General features: G+C 43.2%; 1 protein-coding gene across 1 annotated transcript in view; it reads left to right on the plus strand.

The window, feature by feature from the left end:
• The first annotated feature begins 1,757 nt into the window (after positions 1-1,757).
• LOC119427401 (oncoprotein-induced transcript 3 protein-like) overlaps positions 1,758-23,613 on the plus strand; it is a 70,896-nt gene continuing 49,040 nt past the window's right edge. Inside the window, exons 1-4 of the mRNA XM_037695010.1 lie at positions 1,758-1,901; positions 1,979-2,379; positions 2,468-2,564; positions 3,050-3,202. Of these exons, the coding sequence (XP_037550938.1) occupies positions 1,758-1,901; positions 1,979-2,379; positions 2,468-2,564; positions 3,050-3,202 (795 nt within the window). The remainder of the gene's footprint in view (positions 1,902-1,978; positions 2,380-2,467; positions 2,565-3,049; positions 3,203-23,613) is intronic.

Consider the following 23,613-nt stretch of genomic DNA (forward strand, 5'->3'; position numbering starts at 1 on the left):
AAGCACAACAGAGAACATAAAATGAGACCAACCAAACTCTTGCTGAGAAACTGTAACCAAGAACGATGTTGGGTATATGGTTTGAGTTAGTGTGGTTTTTGGAATTGGCCCTTAGTTTGAAAAAGGTTTTAATTTAGGCCCCCTTTTGTAAGTGAGTTTGACACCCCTGGCCTATGTTCTATTGAGGCCATAGCTGGCAGGCACACTAACACAGAAGTTCCCCCCCCCCCTCTAACGGGGGAAGGGTGAGAGTAATGGCAACTCAGGGGTCACTCTATGCACATGCCTAATGTCAGGGATTAATTAACACAACCATTAAGCCCCCATTATACTACCGTGCACGTCCGTCCACGGAGGTACATGCGTCCGTCCGCAGAGGTACACGCGTCCGTCCGCAGAGGTACACGCATACCTTCGCTGGGCATGTCCGCGCAAAGCTCAATTTTTACGACAGTGTACGCGGTGTCACACAATAAACTGCCTGGCGACTGACTGTTTTGTATGCGACACCAATGTATTAAATTCCTCTTCTTCATCCCTGATCTGGCCTTTTCTTTTGTTTTTTTGCCAAAAGGCAAACAATATCTTCCTCCTCCATTGATGCCATGACTGAAATGGTGATAAATTAAGGAATTTGTCACGAGCGAATTAAAATCAGGTCCAGCGTGGCTGCAGGAGGGTCTGGAGATTTCCTGGTGGGCCACTCTGATGTGTGGGCTGCAGGGCCAGCGCCCCTTGTTTTGTTTTTTTTGTTTTGTTTTGTTTTTTAAGAACTTTTTATTAACAACATATAAACACAAAATACCACTGCGGCTGGGGCTGCCAGCTCTTGTTTTTTTTTTTTTTGACCTGTCAATCAATCCAGTAGGCATGTCAGCAAATGACCAATCGGTGACCTCAATTTATCCCGACGGTAAACGCCCCTTGTCTGTGGAGCTGACTGCAGCCGCTCAGGGTGAATGCTAGAGCATGAAATCTCAACCCTCTGCGTACAGTGCGCAGTTTCCACGCGGCTGACAGGACACAGGAGTATACTGGGGGCTTTAGACTGATAGGGGGCGGGGGGTCCAGACCCACCCAACCCCACAAGATTTCTACCCAAGCCTCCTGGTGTTAAGGGCTGAGAGGAATACACAGAACATCTATCAGAGTTGCCGTGAATTCTTGGAGCAGGTAGAAATGTTGGCATTTAGCAGTCATGTGTTCTGCCAGTTGGAAACAATGAATAGGGAATTGTAACATTGACTCTGTTTATGCACAACATACTATTATTATTGCTGTCCACACATACAGTACCAACTTAAATCTTACTGTAGCTGTCAACCTTCCTGTCTGCACTGAAATATATTAGATTATTCAGGTGGGTTACAGAGTGAAAATCAGACATTATGAAATCAAGTTTCAGTGACAAAAAACAACAATCGGTCATTTCATGCAGAGTGTATCTTGGCCTTAAATAATCAAGGCAGATGGCTTGCCAGTTGAGGCAGGTGGCTGCCTACCCTGAGCCTGGTTCTGCTGGACATTTCTTCAAGTTAAAAGGGCGTTTCCATCTTTCCACCGGCACCAGAGTGCTGCTCAGGATCGGGGAATGTAACAAATGTAGCACTTGGACGACCTGTTGTTTGTGACTAAATCTTTTGGACAATCACATTGCATTGCTTTATATTTTGTACCTTAACATGTCTGTATCAGTCAGGGGTTAATAATTATTGTGATTTACAGGCAAGGTTTCTGTGCATTGCTCACCAAACAAGATGACAGTGACACTGGAGAAGGCTTCCATGCCTGGCATTGATGAAAACTTTCTCAAATTGAAAGACCCCTCATGCTCACTCACCTCTAATGACACACATGTCATGGGCACCATATCTTTTACCACCTGTGGCACAGAACTCCAGGTATGAAAACACACCTAAATGGACGATTTCCTCTCAGATACATATCCTTTTCACTCTGTTATTTTTCATAAAATCAGGACAGAGGTGATTACATTGCCTTCAAGAATGAGATCCATTCCTTTGAGCGTCCAGATGAGCTCATCATCCGTAGGAGAACAGTTGAGATAGATTTTGCTTGTGAGTTTCCAAAAACCATCAGCATTTCCAGCTACTACAACCTCCACCAGTCTGACTACATCTTTACCGAGTCCAGCTTTGGCAGTTTTGGCTACACCTTTGAGATCTTCATTGACAGTAACTTTATAAACAAGGTGGAAGCTAATGCCTATCCAGTGCAGGTCAAGCTGCTAGAAATGATTTATATGGGCATTCAAGCCAACTCGGACTTCCCAAATGTGACTATGTTTGTTGAATCGTGTAAAGGAACTCCTGATGACAACCCTGAGAATCCTCTGTCTTATGACCTCATTAAGAACGGGTATGTGTTGAAGTAGAAATCACAGATTTTCTTGTTACAAAAGATCTGAGAAGCTGTTGGTCATCTTGTATAACTTACTGTTTTCTAGATGTGTAAAAGATGAAACAATGAAAATCCACTCATCAGACCAGACTTCGTTTAACTTTGCAGTTCAAGCCTTCAAATTCAGTGGAGACTATGATCAGGTAACACAGAGAAAACCAGAAATTATGGTAAATGGACTGTACTTATATAGCACCTTTCTATCTGATCAAGATACTGAAAGCGCTTTACACTACAATCTATGCCCTCGTTTACCCATTCATACAACACTCTACTAGATCTCTACAAAGCTAATTGAACAAATTATTCTAAAGAGACTAATCAGAGCTTTATCTCATTCATACACCGATGGGACACACATCAAAGGCAATGAGGGGTTCAGTGTCTTGCCCAGGGACATTTTGGCATGTGACTGCTGGTGGATTCGGACCCCTAATTTTTGCATTGGAAGACGACTGCTCTAACCACTCAGCCATCCTCACAAGCATAGCCCAAAATACAGGGTTACAGAACAAAAAGAATAGGATTTGATGTTAAAATTTATTGTTCTCGTCATCATTATCGTATCATATCGTTTATCAAAATATCTGCTGACTTTTAAACCAAACCAAAACTCACCCCCTTACAGGTGTATGTCACATGTTCTGTCATCTTGTGTGAGCCTGGAAGTCCCTTTTCAAGATGTGCTCAGGGCTGCCTGAGTGATCCTTCCCGTCGACGCAGACGAGGGCTGAACAAGGAGACAACTGGACACTACATTACCCAGGGTCCGCTGCAGTTTGTTGGGTCAGCTGATCTTGGTTCAGCCAAAACCAAGGAAAATAAAAGTGTTGTAAAGCCAAAGAGTGATACGCCCACTGAAGGTAAGAAAATGAATTATGCATTTGTTTCTCCCTCTGACTGGGTAAAAATGAACTGCTCTGGTGTTTTTCAGTGAATTCTACACCAGCTTTTCCAGAAACCAGATCAAAAGAAATGAAGGAATTGAAGCAGGTCTTGGCATCCAATATCACCACAGTGGTCTTTGGTGCAGGAGTCATTGCCTCACTAGTTCTGTTGGCTCTGATTGTTTGTCACTTCAACAGACAAAAAAAAGCAGAAGACTGCAAAGTTCTCATTGATTCGGATTTTGATAACTAAACATAACTAATCTTTAATAACTGGAAATATAAATGCATCAAAGGAGACATATTACAGAGTTTTTTTTAATCAGAAGTTGAATGTTGGAAATTTGGTTTGGTCTGAAAACGTGATTAAAGTAACAAAAATCCATTACATACAGTACCTGATCTTTTTAGTTAATTTCTTTGAAGCCAATATTAGAAGCATTAGTAAAATGTTCAACTCTTGACCATTATTTTGAAGAGCAACTGACTTTAGAGAGGTTCTATACAGGGGACAAAATAAAAAACACATTACCTAAAAGTGATGGATTGTTGGATAAAATGTAAATGTTATCATTTAAAACTGTTTTTAGACCCCTCATCATTTAATTAAACTCCAGTCGTGTGAACTAAAGAATAGCCAGAGTCTTGTTCTAAGTGTTCATGTACATGTGCAGTCAGACCAAGACCTTGGGTTTTTAAACAACCATGATGTTATTCAGATATGACCTCGCTACTCCGGCTATCCCGTTTTGTAATCAAGCTGTCTGTTTAGTAATCTTTTCTGGCTCCGCTGCGTTGGAGAAAATCTGTATCTGTTTATTTTGCCTGTTGTTCACTCCTCCTGTCTCACAATAAAACACGAGCTCTCCCGTCGAACGGCGGACTTCACCTTGACGTTTGGTCAGGTCACGAACTCCCCCCTCTGCAGAGGGCTCATCAAAATTCTTACACTCTGTCTTGTGTGTGAATTCTTTGAAGGTGATACGAGGGAAAAAAATCCCTAACATGGATTAATTTATGTGTCTGTGACAAAAGGAAAATTTTAATCTCCTGCAACCCTCCCACAGATTGCTTATGTGCCCATGTGGCACAAAGATCCATCCAATTCTATTTCAATTCAGTTTATTTATATAGCACCAAATCACAACAGAAGTCATCTCAGGGCACTGTAGAGAAACATTCACATACATACAAAAGCAGATTAGTAAAAGTTTATTATCTAAGGAAGGAAGCCAGCAGACACGTTGAATCTTCACTTTGTTGCAGTCTCCCATCCTGAGCAAGCACAGTGGCAACAATGGAAAAGAAAAACTCCCTTTTAACAGGAAGAAACCTCCAGCAGAACCAGGCTCAGGACAAGTGGTCATCTGCTTCAACTGGCTAATCCTAAAATGCTCAAATCCAAAAATCACAACCTCTGTCTTGTCTGAGTTTAAAAGCAGAAAATTAAGGGTCATCAAGGCTTTTATGTCTTTAATGCCCCTTTTGCACTGCCCCTAATAAGCCCCAATTCTGGGCAGCCCGCCACAGAAAGAACCCTTTTGCACCAGCCCTTTAGCTAGTATATTTAGCTGATTTGAGGCTGATTCAGGACCTCTTTTCGTCCCTGCTTCTCTGGTGGGACCGAGCGAGCTCAGCCAAGCTGAGTCTGGACTGTAACATGAATGCAGGACTCTGATTGGTCAGGGGGAGGAGTCACTGGATCTCAGAAACTTTTCACTGATCCGCCATTTGCAATTTCTCTGGATGCAGAGCAGCGGATCTAAAAATAGATCCATCTATTTTTAAGATTTTAAAAACAATAATGACAAAGCTGTGTTTAATGCTGAAGTCCAGGCGTTTTTTGTGTTTGGTGACCGACGATAAAATTTAAGCGAGCGGAGTCACTGTTGAGGATCATACAAGCTGCCGAGCCATTGAAGCCCGCGAGGCCAGACCCCAAACCCCAGCCTCGCCTGCTCACAAAGGCTGGATTTGAGCCCTGGCAGACAGGAGGACCGGGATGGAGGGACGGAGGGTGGAAACGTTTTTTAAAAACATTTATGTATAAAAAATATGTTTTTTTAATCAGTGAAGATTAAAAATAAATAAACGGTGCCGGCTTTATCGTGAAATCCTGTTTACCCTTTGACTTTATTAAATAATCTGTTAATTAAAGTTAATTCAACTGAAAAATCATAAAAAACTAAATTATTGGATCTCAGGAATATTTCCCTCCAACATGTTTAAAGAAGAGACTCAGCACTTGGTTCAACATTATTCTAACCCACAGATTTACAAATCACAAAACAAAAATTACACTTTAAATCAAAGCTAAAAATAATCTGTATACAAGAAACAAAACCTCAATGAGTGCAAATACATCAAATGATGAAGAAAAATATAGAATTTTAAATATAGATATCCTGATGCATGCTCAATAATCCAGGTAGAAAAATCTAAAAAAGTAAAGTCTGGTCCTCTGGACATTCAAAAACAAACAAACAAAAACAAAAAAATGTAGAAATGTTTCTTCTTTCATTTGAAAGACTTCTTCAGTCTGAGGAGCTGTATTCAGCTCAGTCTTATATAAACAGCTATGAGCTGAATACAGCTCCTCAGACTGATGAAATCTTTCAGATGAAAGATGAAACATTTCTACATTTTTTTTTTGTTTGTTTTGTTTTTTGAACATCCAGAGGACCAGATTTAACTTTTTTGAATTTAAATATAAATGTTTTTGTAGAATCTGGTTCATCAGATTTAATTCAGTTCAGGTTATTTATACAGCGCCAAGTCACAACAGAAGTCGTGTCAGGGCACTGAACAGAAATATTCATATATAAAATAAGTTAATAGAAACATTCATATATAAAAAATATAACTTAATATTATTTATCTGAGGAGCAGACTGCTTTGAGTAACTCATTGCAGAACTCTCGTTAGCGGGACTTGGATTCTGGACAGGCCTCCAAAATCGGTCCTAAATTGCAGGTGCAAATCCAGGCTGAGCTGAGCCAGGCTGAGCTGAGGTGTGCAGGGCTGAGCAGAGCTGGGGCTGATTAGGGGCAGTGCAAAAGGGGCACAAGACATGGCTGTAACTTAAGTAACTAATTGGATTCATCTGGTGTCAGTGAGTAGTATCAGCATAACAATGAAAATTTATGCCATACTGTTTAATAACTTTACCTAATGGAAGCATATATATAGTAAAGAGTATTTGACCAAGCACTGAATGCTGAGGAACTCTATGACTAACTTTGGTGTATGAAGAAGATTCATTATTTACATTTACAAACTGAAATCTATCAAATAAATATAATTTAAACCATTTTAGAGCCGTTCTTGCAATCCCAATATCATATTCAAGCCTCTGTAGTAAAATATTGTGATCAACTGTATCAAATGCAGCACTGAGATCTAACAGGACCAGTATAGACACAAGTCCATTGTCTGAGGCCATGAGAATATCATTAGTAACTTTCACTAGTGCTAACAATGCTCAGTAATCCAGGTATACAATTCAACATTTTTCAGTCATGTCATCTGGACAGTTTCTTTTTTTGTGCTGAAACATTTCGCCTTCAATCCGGAAGGCTTCATCAGTCAAGGAAACACACAACACAAAACTGATTCTTCCTCCAACAGCTTACTCCAAAGTGGAACAAACCAGTTATGTTGATTTCACTAGACCTGTTTCTGTGCTATGATGAGCTCTAAACCCTGACTGAAACTGAAATCCATCCATCCATCCATCCATCCATCCATCCATCCATCCATCCATCCATCCATCCATCCATCCATCCATCCATCCATCCATCCATCCATCCATCCATCCATCCATTTGTTTTCCATTTATTTTACCTGCATTTTGTGAAGAGTGCATCAAACGTGTGCATTTTGGCAGGACACAAATCAGCACATGAGTGGCACCAAGCATAAACTTTTTCAAACAGTCTGCTGTGGCCTTCTGGATAAGTCCATGCCCATTTGTGGGCATAAATTGGCACGAGATGGGCACTGTCCATAAAAACATTATAAAGAATAGGCTCTGCTCCTCAGGTACCAGTATTGCCTGTCGGAGGGCTAGAAAGTGGTAAATGGACTGTGTCTTACCCAAGGACCCTAGGGCATGTGACTGCTGGTGGAATCAAACCACCAAACACACTAACCAATGGTCATAAGAGCTGTGAAAAAAAATATTTTGAGCCAGACCGATTTCGCCTACATGTTCAGACTCGGGGCAGTCTCGAAAGGCAGAAAATTGTCGAGCTACAGCTTTAATCTCAGGTTTTTTTTCTAACAGTTGGAAAGAGAGACCCATTCAAATTAAGTGAAACATTAAGCATTGCAAGCTAGACCAAATTGGACAATGTATTTGGACTTGGGGCAGTCTGGAAAGGCAGAAAAGTGTCAAGTGACAGCCAAAAACTCAATATTTTGTCTCTGTCCATCTGGTGGCCCATGGGCATATGGTGACACCATATGGGTGCTGCCCACACACAGACCATTCAATAATCACCAAGTATTTATGGTGCTCCTCTCAAACCGTCTGGTGCCCATTGGCCATGCCCATCTGGTACTAACTATGCCCATGGGCATATGGTGACACTAGAGGGGCATGGTTATTACATAGGTCTTTAATAATCACAAAGTATTGGCCATGCCCATCTCATACCAAGCAGTGCCCATCAGCCATGCCCATCTGGTACTAACTATGCCCATGGGTATACGGTGACACTAGAGCAGCATGGCTATTACATAGGTATTTCATAATCACAAAGCATTGGCCATGCCCGTCTTGTACCATGCATTGCCCATCAGCCATGCCCATCTGGTACTAACTATGCCCATGGGCACACAGTGATACTAGAGGGGCATGGCTATTACATAGGTCTTTCATAATCACAAAGTATTGGACGTACCCATCTTGTACATTGTGATGCCCCTTGGCATGCCTATCTGGTACATATTATGCCCATGGTCATACAGTAATACCAAAGGGCATGGTCAATGGGCATGGCAATGTACGAGGCGGGCATGGGCCAAAAAACGTAATTTCTAATTATTAGGTCAAACATCAATTAAACTGATTTTGACTACATTTTCGGAATCGGGGCGGTCTGGAGAGGCAGAATAAAATCAAGCTGCAGCTTAAATCTCAATTCAAATTAAGTTAAGCATTATTGTAAGCTAGACCAAACTGGACTACGACTTTGGACTCGGGACGGTCTGGAGAGGCAGAAAAGTGTCAAATGGCAGCCAAAAACTCAATATTTTGGCCCTGTCCATCTGGTGGCCCATGGGCATATGGTGACACTATACGGGCACTGCCTACACACAGACAATTCAAAATTACAAAGTATTGTACATGCCCATCTCATACCATGTAATGCCCATTGGCAATGCCCGTCTGGTACTAACTATGCCCAGGGCTATGCAAGGCATGAGACGGGCACAGTCCTTTCACACTTGAATTCCCATGATGACATATGTGTTTAGAGCAGTTGAATGTGCACGTACGTGCACTATGCCAACATATGTTGTTTGCGGGCTCAAGACGAATCTGTGTATGTTTGTCTTGACTTTCTACATGGTTCAGAAGCTGAGATCTGACCTTAACGAGCTCGTCCTTTGATCTACTTATAGGGAAGAGATGAGCACATGATGACACCATATGGGCACTGCCCATACACAGGCCATTGAAAATGACAAAGTATTGGGTGTGCCCGTCTCGTACATTGTGATGCCCATTGGCATGCCCATCTGGTACTAACTATGCCCAGGGCATTGCAAGGCACAAGACGGGCACAGTCCATTCACACTAGAATTCCCATGATAACATGTGTGTTTTGAGCCCTTGAACGTGCACGTATGTGCACTGCGTCGACATGTGTTTTCAGGCTCAAGATGAATCCATGTATGTTGGTCTTGACTTTCTACGTGACTCAAAGCCGAGATCTGACCTTAACAATCTCGTCCTTTTATTTACATATAGGGAATCTGGCAGACATCTTGTGATACCATATGGGCACTGCCCACACACAGGCTATTCAAAATGATAAAGTATTGGGCGTGCCCGTCTCATACATTGTGATGCCCATTGGCCATGCCCATCTGGTACTAACTATGCCAGGGCATTGCAAAGCACGAGACAGGCATGGTCCTTTCACAATTGAATTCCTATGATGATTTGTGCGTTTTGAGCAGTTGAACATTCATGTACGTGCACTACACCGACATATGTTGTTTGCGGGCTCAAGACCAATCCGTGTATGTTGTTCTTGACTCTCTACGTGACTCAGAAGCCGAGATCTGACCTTAACGAGCTCGTCCTTTGATCTACTTATAGGGAAGCGACGGGCACATGATGATACCATATTGGCACTGCCCATACACAGGCCATTCAAAATGACAAAGTATTGGGTGTGCCCGTCTCGTACATTGTGGTGCCCCCACACCTTTTAACAACCCCAGAACCTCACAGACGCCCCCAGACCCACCCAGACACCCCCAGACCCACCAAAACCAAAGAAGAAATAAATTATCTTTATTTTAGGCTGAAAATCTTAACTCCGAGTCAGATACCTTGCAATGAGAAACATTTTCCCAATCCCAAGTTCCACACATATGTAGAATTTCCCAGAGTCGGATTAGACAAAATAGAAAATGCCTGAATTTTTCAACTAGTAGAAATTGTTCTGAATATTTTAGGTAAGCATACAGTATATCTTTGGAAAGAAGAGACCCTAAGCTTTGTGTTTACACCTGCAGACATTCAATTCTGTCAATAAATTATTGAATCATACATGTATTTCATTACTGCAATCAGTCCCATTTTACCAAAATGCAGAACCTCTACATTTGTGTTGAAGCCTCTCCAGCCTGGTAATATGTGCCTCCGCTGCCCACACCTGAGACTACCCAGAAGCCCCCAGAACCCCCTGTACCCTACCAGACGTCCAGAGCACAAAGTGTAGACATTCAATAATCATTAAGTATTTGTGGTGCCCATCTTGTACTATGCAGTGCCCATTGCTATGCCAATCTGGTACTAACTATGCCCAGGGCATTGCAAAGCACGAGACAGGCACGGTCCATTCACACTTGAATTCCCATGATGACATGTGTGTTTTGAGTGCTTGAACATACACATACGTGCACTACACAGACATATGTTGTTTACGGGCTCAAGACGAATCCGTGTATGTTGGTCTTGACTCTCTACATGACTCAAAAGCCGAGATCTGACCTTAACAAACTTGTCCTTTGATCTAGTTGTAAGGAAGCGACGGGCATATGATTACACCATATGGGCACTGCCTATATATAGGCCATTCAAAATGACAAAGTATTAGGTGTGCCCATCTCATACATTGTGATGCCCATTGGCCATTCCCATTTGGTACTAACTATGCCCAGGACATTGCAAGGCACGAGACAGGCACGGTCCTTTCACACTTGAATTCCCATGATGGCATGTGTGTTTAGAGCAGTTGAACGTTCATGTACGTGCACTATGCTGACATATGTTGTTCGTGGGCTCAAGACCAATCTGTGTATGTTGTTCTTGACTCTCTACGTGACTCAGAAGCCGAGATCTGACCTTAACAAGCTCGTCCTTTGATCTACTTATAGGGAAGCGACGGGCACATGATGATACCATATGGGCACTGCCCATACACAGGCCATTCAAAATGACAAAATATTGGGCGTGCCCGTCTCGTACATTGTGGTACCCCTGACACCTTTTAACAACCCCAGAACAAAAAGACTTATAATAACTTAAGAAGAAAATTCAAGAAGCAGTAAGACTAGAACCAAGAATCCTAATGACAAAACTAATGGCTGAAGTCATTTGTGAAGATGACAATGCTATGATTAAAGTAAAAAATTGCAATGGCGGACTAGTAACTCTCTGGAGTTACACCCTAACCTCAGTTGAGAAAAAGTTACCCCAAGAAAAAAAGAATTAGCAGTGCTTGCGAGGTATTGGGAAACGCTGAAAAATTTGGCTCGACAGCCAATCAAAGTTTTATACAAAGCCAAGTGCACAAAGAAAATGAGAAAAGGAACGTTGGAGAGTACTAAAGCCACGAACACACGGTGGGGAAGATGGGAAGACATCTTTCTGGATCCTGATTTGGAGATAGGACCTTAACAACTGGTTGACAAAAAGGTGACAAAAGTAGCACCTATGGAACCAAAACCAAACGAATGGACCCTCTACACTGACAGATCCAAAAAAGGATTCGATCAGGTGGAACATTGGGGATTTATCCTGAAACAACATGGAAACGAGTGTTGCCGTAGAAGGGGGAGAGTTCCAGAAAGTGCCCAAACCAGAGAAGTGACAGCAGTACTGGAAGGACTACTTGAACTGACAAACAGGAAAATAAAGACAGCAAGAATAGTAACCGACAACTATTATTGCACACAAGCCCTGAAAGGGGATTTATCTATCTGGGAAGAGAATGGATTTGAGAGTGCAAAAGGGAAAGTGGTAGCTCATTATGACTACCATGCACTTCCGGTAAGATGGCGCCTGTGTACATGGCTTACAATCCACCTCTGCTGATGGTGTTCGTATTTTTGGTGTTTTTTTCATTTCTCATCTGTGACATCAACGATCTGCTGGTGTATGAACAAAAACAACTTTTGGATCTTCGACTTTGTGGCACCAATGTCGCTTATTTTGATCATTATGAGCATAACTCTGGACCACTCCCCTGTCCCCCCACTGCTGGCGTAGTGCCTGCTTACCTGCAGTGAGGCGCGCACCTGCCTCCCTGGAGACGTCGCTGCAGACGCCGTGGAAAACGCGCTGGCCGGCTGGTGAAACTTAAAGCCCTGCTTGCTGCCTCTGAAACATCCTCTCCAGCAGATGGTGAGCATTTCCACCTCTGCTCCTGGCGCTGTACAGATCCTGTGGCGCGCTGTCTGGTCTCGCTGTCGGGGTCCCATCATCACACTGGGCCCGTGCACGGCTGGGTTTCCTGCCGGAGGCGCGCGTCTAACTCTGCAAATCTGAGGCCGCTGGACTGGACACTGCAATCACCTCCTCCTGTGGTGGATTCTACGAGGATGGCCCTGATAAATGCCAGATCACTGGCTAATAAAACTTTTATTTTGAACGACTTTTTCTGCTGCAACCGACTGGACTTTCTTTTCATCACTGAGACTTGGATCTGCCCTGGTGAGTTCAGTGTTTTTCTGGAATTACTACCTCCGGATTGTTCTTTTTTCAATGCTCCAAGGACAACTGATCGTGGTGGAGGATTATTGGCTGTTTTAAGAAACATTTGCACTGCAGACAGCTCCATGGCTCAGCTAATTATTCAAGTTTTGAACTGCTCTGTTGTGAGCTGGGCCGCTCCAACCCAGTTCTGTGTGCTATTTTTTACAGAACCCCCGGATACCATAAACAGTTTTTAAACGAACTATCTGACTTTCTAACTGGTATTCTGCTCCAATATGATCGGGTTTTGATTTTAGGTGACTTTAATATCCACGTGTGCTGCCCTGATAAACCATTAGCTCAGGACTTTCAAGACCTCATCCAGTTCTTTAACTTTGTTCAGAGTGTTGTTGGTCCAACTCACCAGCAGGGCCACACTCTAGACTTAGTTTTAACAAATGGTTTGTCTGTTTCTGATTTGGAAATCGGTGACACTGTTTGTTCCGACCACAAACCTGTTTTATTCAACACCTCATTGATTTGTGAACCTGCACCTCCCCCCACACCCAAGCCCTGTAGGATTTTTACCCCTTCCACCGCCACACTCTTCTCTTCCATCTTTGCTGGTAATTCTGTTTCAGACTCTGAACTCTCTGCGGGTCTTACTACAAAGGGGATGCTTTCTCAGCATCAGGAGGCCTGTGTACAGATCCTCGACTCAGTCGCCCCATTAAAGCTCAGGAATCGAAAACGCACGCCCCACCCTTGGGTAAATGAGACTGCACGAGAGGCAAGACGCCTGTGCAGAAGAGCTGAACGTCGATGGAAAAAAGATAAACTTCAGGTGTCTTTTGAGATGTTAAAATCATGTTGGAAAGCCTATCAGACCACCGTTAAACAGGAGAAAAACAAATGTTTCTCAAAAATTATCAACTCAAACAGTCACAACCCCCGCGTTCTTTTCAGCACCATTAACACCATTCTAAACGTGCCTCAGTCTACCACCATTGAGGCCTCTGTTGACACCTGTAATAAGTTTGTCAGGCATTTTGTTGAAAAGGTTGAGTCGATTAGGTCATCAATTCCACACTCCACAGCCGACCCTTCAGTTCTTGTCCCCTGCTCAGCAGTCTTCAGTCACTTTGACCCCATCTCACTCTCATTTTTAAATGAGGTCGTTGGTCACATGAAACCCTCAGGCTCCCCTGCTGATCCCATCCCTGCTGCATTTTTTAAACAGGTTCTACCATCAACTGGACCCTCTGTTCTTGCCATTATTAACAGCAGTTTGGCTACAGGTGTGGTCCCCGATGTTTTAAAACATGCAGTGGTAACTCCATTAATTAAAAAAACTGGACTTGACCCTGCAGCTTGTTCAAACTTCAGGCCAATCTCAAAACTTCCATTTCTTTCTAAAATCTTGGAGAAAATAGTTTTTAGTCAACTAACCAAGTTTTTGAATGTAAATGGAATTTTTTAGATTTTTCAGTCAGGATTTAAACAACTGCACAGCACCGAGACAGCTTTAGTAAGGGTCTGTAATGACATTCTGCTAGCGAATGACTCTGGTCAGTCTGTGATCCTGGTACTCCTCGACCTTACCACTGCATTTGACACTGTTGATCACAGCATCCTTATGTCATGGCTAGAACACTGGGTTGGGATTACAGGGGTGGCGCTAGAATGGTTCCGTTCGTATCTGGGTGACAGGAGTTTCTGTGTTAACTTTGACAATCATTTTTCTGCTTCTGTCCCTCTTTCCTGTGGGGTCCCACAAGGCTCCATTCTTGGACCCCTTCTGTTCTCATTGTATCTGCTCCCCTTGGGGTCAATCCTGAGGAAACATGGTATTTTGTTTCACTGTTACGCCGATGATTCTCAGATCTATCTGCCTTTAAAACCAAACAGTTCCTGCTCCACCCACCCTTTGCTAAAATGTCTTGATGACATCAAGACTTGGATGGCTGCAAACTTCTTGAGTTTTAATGATCAGAAGACTGAGGTCATTGTGTTTAACCCAAGCTCTACCACTGTCACTGATCCTGTAAACCTGCACTCCCTTCAGCCTCATCTAAAGCAGTCGGTTACCAATCTCGGGGGAGTGTTAGACTCAGACTTTAAGTTTAATAAACAGATCAACTCTGTTCTACAAAAAAGCTTCTTTCAGCTAAGGCAAATAGCAAAGCTTAAGTCCGTTCTGTCCAGATCTGACCTTGAAAAACTAGTCCATGCATTTATTACAACCCGGCTGGACTACTGTAACTCACTTTATGTTGGGGTCAGTCAGGCTTCACTTTCACGTCTCCAGCTTGTACAAAATGCTGCAGCTCGGCTTTTAACAGGAACTCGTAGGTTTGAGCACATTACTCTGGTTCTGTCCTCTCTTCATGGCTTCCTGTACGTGTCAGAGTTGATTTTAAAATTCTCCTGCTGACATTCAAGTGCATTAACGGCCTTGCACCATCATATCTCTCCGACCTTCTTCATCCTTATACTCCTTCTCGGGCTTTGAGATCATCAGACCAGCTGCTTTTGGCCGTACCAAAAACCAGCTGAAGCTCAGAGGAGATCGAGCGTTTTCAGTCGTGGGCCCTAAACTTGGGAACAATCTGCCCATCAACATTCGACAGGCCACCTCAGTCTCTGCTTTTAAATCTCTCCTAAAAACACATCTATACTCATTGACATTTAACACAGGGTGATTGGATTTAGATCTAGTTTTTCATTGGTGCTGATTCTGTTTATGCTTTTGTTATTATTCCTATTTAACACAAGGTCATCTGATCTGATTTAGTATTTCATTGTTTCTGACTGAGTTTATGCTTTTTGTTATTATTTCCTTGACTTTTGACACAACGTGATGTGATTTAGTATTTCATTGTTTCTAATTGTTTTTGGTTTTATATTTTTATTCCATGTGCTGTAAATATATCTTGCTACTTTTTATTTGATGATGTGATATTTTTGTTAAGCACTTTGGTAACAGTTTCTCTTTTAAATGTGCTCTATAAATAAATCTGACTTGACTTGACTTGACTTGTGGAAGAAAATAGCTGAACTAAGGCTAAACCTACAGTTACAAATAGAGCACCAAAGGTCCCATACAAGAGAGGGAAAGCACTGCCAGGGTAATGATGAAGTGGATCGGTATGTTCAGTGTTCAACAAAGAAAGATTGTTTTTGTCGGGATCAAGAAGTGGGACAGCACCTCCCAGGGGCAGAGGGTCCAAGAAGAGTACGTGGTACAGGTGGTACAGACCGTGCATGAGGCCCTAGGACATGCAGGTGTGTTACCTACATGTAAGTAATTGGAGAATCAGAAGCTCTGGATTCTCTTAAAGCAAGTCCGCAAGGTGCTACAGGACTGTGAAGTATGTGGTCAATACAATGCAGGACGGCGAGGACACCGAGTAGCTGGGCCGACTATTAAGAGTACCATACCATGGGGTTCTATGTGCATGGATGTTGCCGTACCCATGGGAGTCTCTGAAAAGAGGGGAGAAAAATACCTTCTAGTGCTAGTAGACTCAATCTCAGGGTATGTAGTAGTGAAACTAGCAAGGAAAGCTAATGGGAACAGTGTGGTCAGCATGCTGGAGCAAGTTTGTGGGTCATTAGGTGTGCCAAAAGAACTGAGAACTGATAATGGAACACATTTCCGCAATGCACAAGTTAATCACTGGTGCCGGACTTTTGGGGTGATGCGTATTTACTCACCACCCTACACTTCACAAGCCAATGGAGTTGCTGAAAGAACCATAGGTTTGGTCAAAAATTGGATAGCTAAGAATGCTAACAACAAAGAATGGAGTACTAAAACTGTGGAGATAGGGCAAGCATTGAATGACAGGCATCGAGCTAGTAGGCCCTCTACAGAGGAGCTCAACCAACGACAGATCACCACGCAGGAAAATGGGCAGGACTCTAAGGATAAAGAGGAATAGCCAGATCTTGACGTCTCATTCAAGGTGGGACAGAAGGTGTGGATTAAGGTGCAGGATCACACATCAACATCTGCAGTAAAGCCTAAATACGGCACCACAGACAGAGTGAAGACGATATTAGATTAAAACACTTGAACTACAAAAGAAAGGGATCCAAGGAATAGAGCAACTGAAACCAATTCCTAGCTGAGTTGAAACCAGAAACCGGATTATGGCCAGTGAACCAAGCACCATGCTCCCCTACAACAGAATGGCCACTGTATATGGTGGAGTTGTACTATGAAGGATGACTTCAGGGCTTTGGGCAGGTAGAGCACTGAAGACATCGGAATATGCTAAAAAAGGATACTTGTCAACAGAAAATGAAGCTATCAAGTGGAACAAATTACAGAACAGCTGTGTAGTTTGCTTGAAGCCCAGCAGCCTTCCGCTTCGCTGGGAGGAAGGCCGCGAGGGAGGGAAAAAACTCTTAAAGTTACAGCAAAAAAGCTTGATGTCCGAGATATGGAAGTAAAGCCTGTGAAGGTGATGGATGCATTCATCTGTTGGGAATGTAGAATTACAACTCTACCTCAGATAACCATCATCACACAATGGGAGTTGTATGGGAGAGGCCCAAAGGAATGTACTTGTGAATGGGGTGGAACCGCCGTGAAATACTGTGGAGACTGCACGATCCAAATGCAAGATGGATGGCTCCTCCACTCAGAATAGCCATGGGTTGGCAAATAAGAAGGTATTATGATCCTCTAAAATCCTTCAAAACTCAATTAGATGAAAAGAAGTATGAAGCCCCTAAAAGGACCTCGGTAGTCCGAAGGTATAACTTAGAACCAAACGTTAAACCTACGGCACCGCCTTTGTATCCTGGGCTGGGTGGAGTAGGTGAAGGGAAGACAACTGCGAAAGAAGAAATGCGCTACAACCCTCGAGACTTGCTCGAACAGTCAGTGCAGCAGTCCTGGCCTTATAGCCCCTCTATGGGGAGAGCAAGATATATGCCCATCGACACTAATCAGTATCCACTGGTTTTCAGGGTGTTTTGAGACCCGAGGGAAGCGAACAATGCCAAAGATCATCAGCTGTCTGACGTGGTGAAAGACGAAGCCCAAAAGGGTGGTTGGAAAGGTCCCTGGGAGTTGGTGACATGGGCCCAGCTCATAGCTGAGGTAATATTAAACCAAGATCTTCCATTGGTAGACCTGCCTGACGTTCCTCGTAAAGAAGGAACTAGACACTCAAATTTGTATTATTATACAACTAGCTTAGACGCATGGGCTGTGCAAGATGCGAGGGCAAAGCAAAAAACAGTTGAATACTTAGTGACATCAGAGGCCTGGGAGCGACACGGGGTGCTGCAGGTTCCCAGAACTGTGGCCCAGCGAGTAAACACTCCCATATGGCCTGACTCCACCCAGAGAGTTAGAGTTTCCGTGCAGATGATCGTAGTACCATATAAGTTGGAGCCACTTTTACCCATGATGGTCCACCCTGAACAAAATGGGTTTGTACAGGGAAGACAGGGTTTTCACAACATCAGAAGGGTGTTTAATGTAATGTTTGAGAAATCTGAAGTTCCAGACTATGCTATCCTGTCACTGGATGCAGAAAAGGCCTTTGACAGGATAGAATGGCAATATATGTTTGCTGTTATTGAATGCTTTGATATAGGAAGGAAATTTCTTAGCTGGGTAAAATTAATATACTCAAACCCACAAGTGGAATTTTTAACCAATGGTCTAACTTAATCTCCCTTTAAACTGAAACGTGGGACAAGGCAGGGCTGCCCCCTTTCTCCTCTGTTGTTCACACTGGCCATTGAGCCTTTAGCTATGGCAATTCGCAAACACGATAATATAACCGGTATAAGAATAGGGAGCTTGAAACATCGTATAGCCCTGCATGCGGACGACATAATCCTGTTTTGCTCTAAGTTGGGGAACACCATGCCCACAATAACTGATTTAATTAAGCCTTTTGGAGTTTTTTTCAGGATATAAGATAAATAATATTAAATCTGAAATAATGTACTTGTCAGAAAAAGAACGTCTCAACCCCCGAGTTTCAACTCCATATGTAGCGTCAAAACAAGGATTTACCTATCTAGGTGTTAAAATCACTCCTACAATAAACGATATTATTCCAACTGATTATAACCCCATTAAAGAATCAGTTATGCAATTAATAGAAAGATGGTCCAAACTACCCATTTCCTTAATTGGTTGCGCCAATATTATAAAAATGACAATATTGCCAAAATTTTTATACATTTTCCAATCAGTTCCACTTTCCCCACCCCCACTCCTTCTTTAAGGAGATAAATAAAACTTTTTCCAACTTCATATGGAATGGTAAGCGTCCTAGATTGAGACTGTCTCTTTTATATCTGCCTTATGACAGAGGAGGTTTACAATTGTCAAATTTATTATGGTATTTCTGGGCAGCCCATATCAGGGCAGCTATGTTTGATTTTTTTACCAGTCAGCCCCCAGCATGGGTTACAATTGAGTCCCAGCTGATCTCTACTCCTATAAATTTATATTTGTATTCATCAGACAGGAAAAAGCTTATTAAACAAACAAAAAACCCTTTTCTGAAAAATACAATGCTTATTTGGCAAAAAGCACTTGATTATTTGGGAGAAAAGCAATATCTATCCCAATTCTCACCCACTTTTGGAAACTGGGATTTTGGTCCAGGAAGAGCAGACCCAGGATTTAAGGTCTGGTCTGATAAGGGGATAGCTAAGATTTCTGATCTTTTTACAGGGAGGGTTTTTATGTCATTCGAAGAACTTAAAAACAAACATGATATTCCTACAAAACATTTCTATAAATATCTTCAAGTTCGGAGTTTCATTTTATCCAAGCAACAAAATAATCTTGATCTACCCTCTTTGTCTTCATGAGAAGACATTATTGTAAGTCACCTATATGATAGAGGACAGGGTGTCTCTTCTTTATTCCTTGTTTCAGAGTCAGAGTCAGAGTTTCTTTATTGTCATTCGCACCTCATGTGGTACATGTGGTGGAGCGAAATTATGTACACAAGGTCCCAGTTACATCCAACAATAAAATGTATAAGAAAAACAGTAGTAACATCTAAGATATGAACTAAGAAAAACATCAACTAAATATACACTAAGCACTCATAACATAAAAACATTGAACATCAGCACAAACATGAGTCTGTGAGCAGATGTGCACGCATGAACACATCAACATTGAAACAGATCAGCAGCAACATGATATGGTTTTTCACAGTGATTATTCTAGTTAGAGATTCATGAGTCTAACAGCCTCAGGGTAGAAGCTGTTCCTCAGTCTAGTGGTTCTACACTTAATGCTCCTTAACCTCCTTCCTGAGGGGAGTGGGGCAAAAAGTGTGTGCTGGGTGAGTGGGGTCCTTCATGATGCAGGTGGCCCTCTTCCTGCATCTGGAGGTGTAGTCTGTGATGGTGGGGAGGCTGATTCCAACAGACTTCTGTGCAGCCCCCACCACTCCCCACAAAGCCCCTCCCTCTGCAGCTGTGCAGCCTCCATGCCATACGTTGATGCTGGAGCAAAGGATGCCTTCCACTGCACACCCGCAGGAGGCGAGGACTGAGCCTCCCAGACCAGCCCGCCCCAGCCGTCCGAGGAAGCAGAGTCTCTGATGAGCTTTCCTGATCAGGCCGGCGGTGTTGCTGCTCCAGCCGAGGCCGTCATTCAGGTGTACACCCAAGTACTTGTAGCTGGAGACCACTTCCACCGCAGATCCTCTTATGTTCAGGGGGATGTAGATGTTTTTGTTCCTTCTGAAGTCCACAGTCATCTCCTTTGACTTCTTCACATTGATGTGAAGGTTATTCTCTTTGCACCAGCTCTCCAGGTGTTCCACCTCCCGCCTGCAGCCAGACTCATCATTGTCTGTGACGCATCCCACCACCGCTGCATCATCTGCAAACTTTACAATGTGACAGCCTGGATGGGTAGCTGCACAATCATACATGAGCAGAGTAAACAGGAGGGGGCTCAACACACATCCCCGAGGAGAGCCAGTGCCGAGGGCCATGGTGGAGGAGGAGAAGCCGTGGATCCCCAGTAACTGTGGTCTGTTTGTTAAAAAGTCTAGTACCCAGCTGCAAATGGAGGGGCTCAGTCCTAGTGTGGATAGTTTGTCCATCAGGGCTTGGGGGACCATGGCGCTGAAGGCGGATGTGAAGTCCACAAAGAGCACACGGACGTAAGAGTTTTTCTGCTCCAGGTGGTTGAGCGCAGTGTGGACCACAGAGGAGATGGCGTCCTCTGTTGATCGGTTCCCACGGCATGCACACTGATGAGGGTCCTCGCCGATGTTGATGGTTGTTCTGATGTGGGTCATGACCAGTTTTTTGAAGCATTTAGCGACTATCGGGGTGAGGGCCACTGGCCGACAGTCATTCAGACCAGTCACTGTAGAGCTTTTTGGGACTGGGATGACGGTGGCAGTCCCCAGGCAGGTGGGAACTGTCTCCAGGGTAAGTGAGGCGTTAAAGATGTCCGCCAGCACCTCACAGAGCTGATCAGTACATTCCCCCAACACCTTTCCGGGGATGCCGTCTGGGCCAGCCGCCCCGTGCGGACTAATCCCCCCGAAAGCACTCCCCACTTCTGCAGAGGTCACGCCAAGACGCTCCTCATCTGGCGTTGAGGCGAGTCCGGTGCCGGGCGGTCCGCTCGGGCCTCCAAAGCATGCACAGAACTTGTTGAGGGCATCAGGCAGAGATGGGTCTTTGGGGCATTGTTCGCTCCTTCCTTTATAATCTGTTATGCACTTAATGCCCCTCCAGATGCTCCGAGGGTCTTGTGAGATTAATTGACCCTCGATCCTCTTTGCATATGTGGCCTTGGCCCTCTTAATACCAGCAACCAGCTCTTTTCTTGTTCTACTCAGCTCCTCTGAGTTTCCAGACCTGAAGGCAGTGTTCCTGGCTTCCAGCAGGGTAAGTACCTCTGCATTCAGCCAAGGTTTTCTGTTTGGGTAGCTTTTAACATTTCTGATAGTGGAGACGGTGTCAGTACATGTACTAATGTAACCCAGAACTGAGGATGTGTATTGGTCAAGATCAAGCGAACCTCCATTTTCAGCAGCTTCTCTGAAAATCTGCCAGTCTGTTTGGTCAAAACAATCTCTCAGTATGGGGCCACTGTCCTGGATCCAGCATTTAACTTTCTTACCGGGAGCCTGTGAAGCTGCAACTGCTCTGAGCGCTGCCATCTTGGCATCTTGGTTTGTTGACAAATGTAAAGAATCTTCTGCCAACATTCTAAAATTCAGTTCAATTCAGTTTGTTTATATAGCGCCAAATCACAACAAAGTTGTCTCAGGGCACTTTACAGGAACATTCACATACATAAAAGCCAATTAGTAAAGTTCTCTATCTAAGGAATCCAGCAGACAAGTTGAATCTTGGCTTCGTTGCAGTCTCCCATCCTGACCAAGCACAGTGGCAACAGTGGAAAGAAAAACTCCCTTTTAAAAGGAAGAAACCTCCAGCAGAACCAGGCTCAGGACAAGCAGCCATCTGCTTTGACCGGCTGGTTGAGAGGACAGGAAGGAGAGAAAGATGAACATAGAATGGTAGGTCCAGGTATAGGTCCAGGTCTATCTGAAAGACAAAAAAACACATTAAGGATAGAAAAAATAAATTACAAATACAAAACAGGTTGAGCAGAGTAAGTAAAGACAGTAGCAGAGTGAAAATTGTGGTCAGTTTGTCCTCCAGCAGTCAAAGCCTATAGCAGCATAACTAAGGGACAGCTCAGGAAACTCAAGCCGACCCTAACTATAGGATTTAGCAAAAAGGAAAGTCTTAAGCCTAGTTTTAAAACTGGATAATGTCAGCCTCACGGACAGAGATTGGAAGTTGGTTCCACAAGAGAGGAGCCTGATAACTGAAAGATCTGCCTCCCATTCTGTTTTTGTAAAATCTAGGAACCACAAGTAAACCTGCAGTCTGAGAGTGAAGTGCTCTGTTGGGAAAATATGGAACAATAAGATCTGTAATATAAGATGGAGCTAGGTTGTTGAGAGCTTTGTAGGTTAGAAGTAAGATTTTGAATTCTATTCTGGACTTGACTGGGAGCCAATGGAGAATAACTAAAACTGGAGAAATATGATCTCTCCTACTAACTCCGGTTAAGACTCTAGCAGCAGCATTTTGGATCAACTGAAGACGTTTTAAAGAAGTATTTGGACACCCAGATAATAAACCATTGCAATAGTCCAGTCTAGATGTGACACATGCATGGACCAGTTTTTCTGCATCATTTTTAGATAAGATGTTTCTAATTTTAGTGATATTACGCAGGTGGAAGAAGGCAGTTCTAGTAACGTTTTTAATGTGGGGGATAAAAGACATGTCCTGATCAAAAATAACACCAAGATTTTTAACATTAGAGTAGGAGAACAGATTAATGTTTTCTAAGGAGGGAGAAAGACTGAAAAATTCATTCCTAAGGGGCTCAGGTCCAAAGACCAAAACCTCAGTTTTGTCTGTGTTCAACAGGAGAAAATTAAGGGTCATCCAGGTTTTTATGTCTTCAAGACATGCTTGTAGTCCAAGTAGCTGATATGATTCATTGGGTTTAATGGACAAATACAATTGTGTGTCATCAGCATAACAATGGAAATTTATCCCATGCTGTTTAATAACTTAATAACTTAATAACTGACAGATTCCCAGCCGGTTTTCACACTTGATGGGAACAGAGGGGCCTCGTCTGTGAATTAGAGTAACAAAGACTTTAAGAAACCCCTACTGTTAAGGTGTTTAGGTGTAAACTGCCAATCTACATATGTGTATGTGTCTTATCTCACTCAGCCTTATAACCTCTCACTCACTGCTGTTTGAATTGAGAAAGCTCCTCGGATGAGGAGCGAAAAGTCTTCTGTTACAAATAAAGTCCAGTTGTTTTTGTATTGAACACTTTTTGAATTCATCATGTCCTAGATGACTGAGAATCTTCACCAGCACTTGACTGATGAAGCCTTCTGGATCGAAGGCGAAACTTTTCAGCACAAAAAGAGAAACTGTCCAGATGACCTGACTGAAAAATGTTGGTTCTATTTCGTATAAGCTTCGCCCTTTAAGGCTGTCGCTGATGGGTTTATCCCGATATGCGTAACATTGCAAAGAAAAAATTTAGTCCACGCCCACCTGCTATGTGGGCCCCACCTGGTC

The sequence above is a fragment of the Nematolebias whitei genome, chromosome 2 (genome assembly GCF_014905685.2).
Source record: "Nematolebias whitei isolate Nwh7 chromosome 2, NemWhi1, whole genome shotgun sequence".
NCBI classification, from domain to species: domain Eukaryota; kingdom Metazoa; phylum Chordata; class Actinopteri; order Cyprinodontiformes; family Rivulidae; genus Nematolebias; species Nematolebias whitei.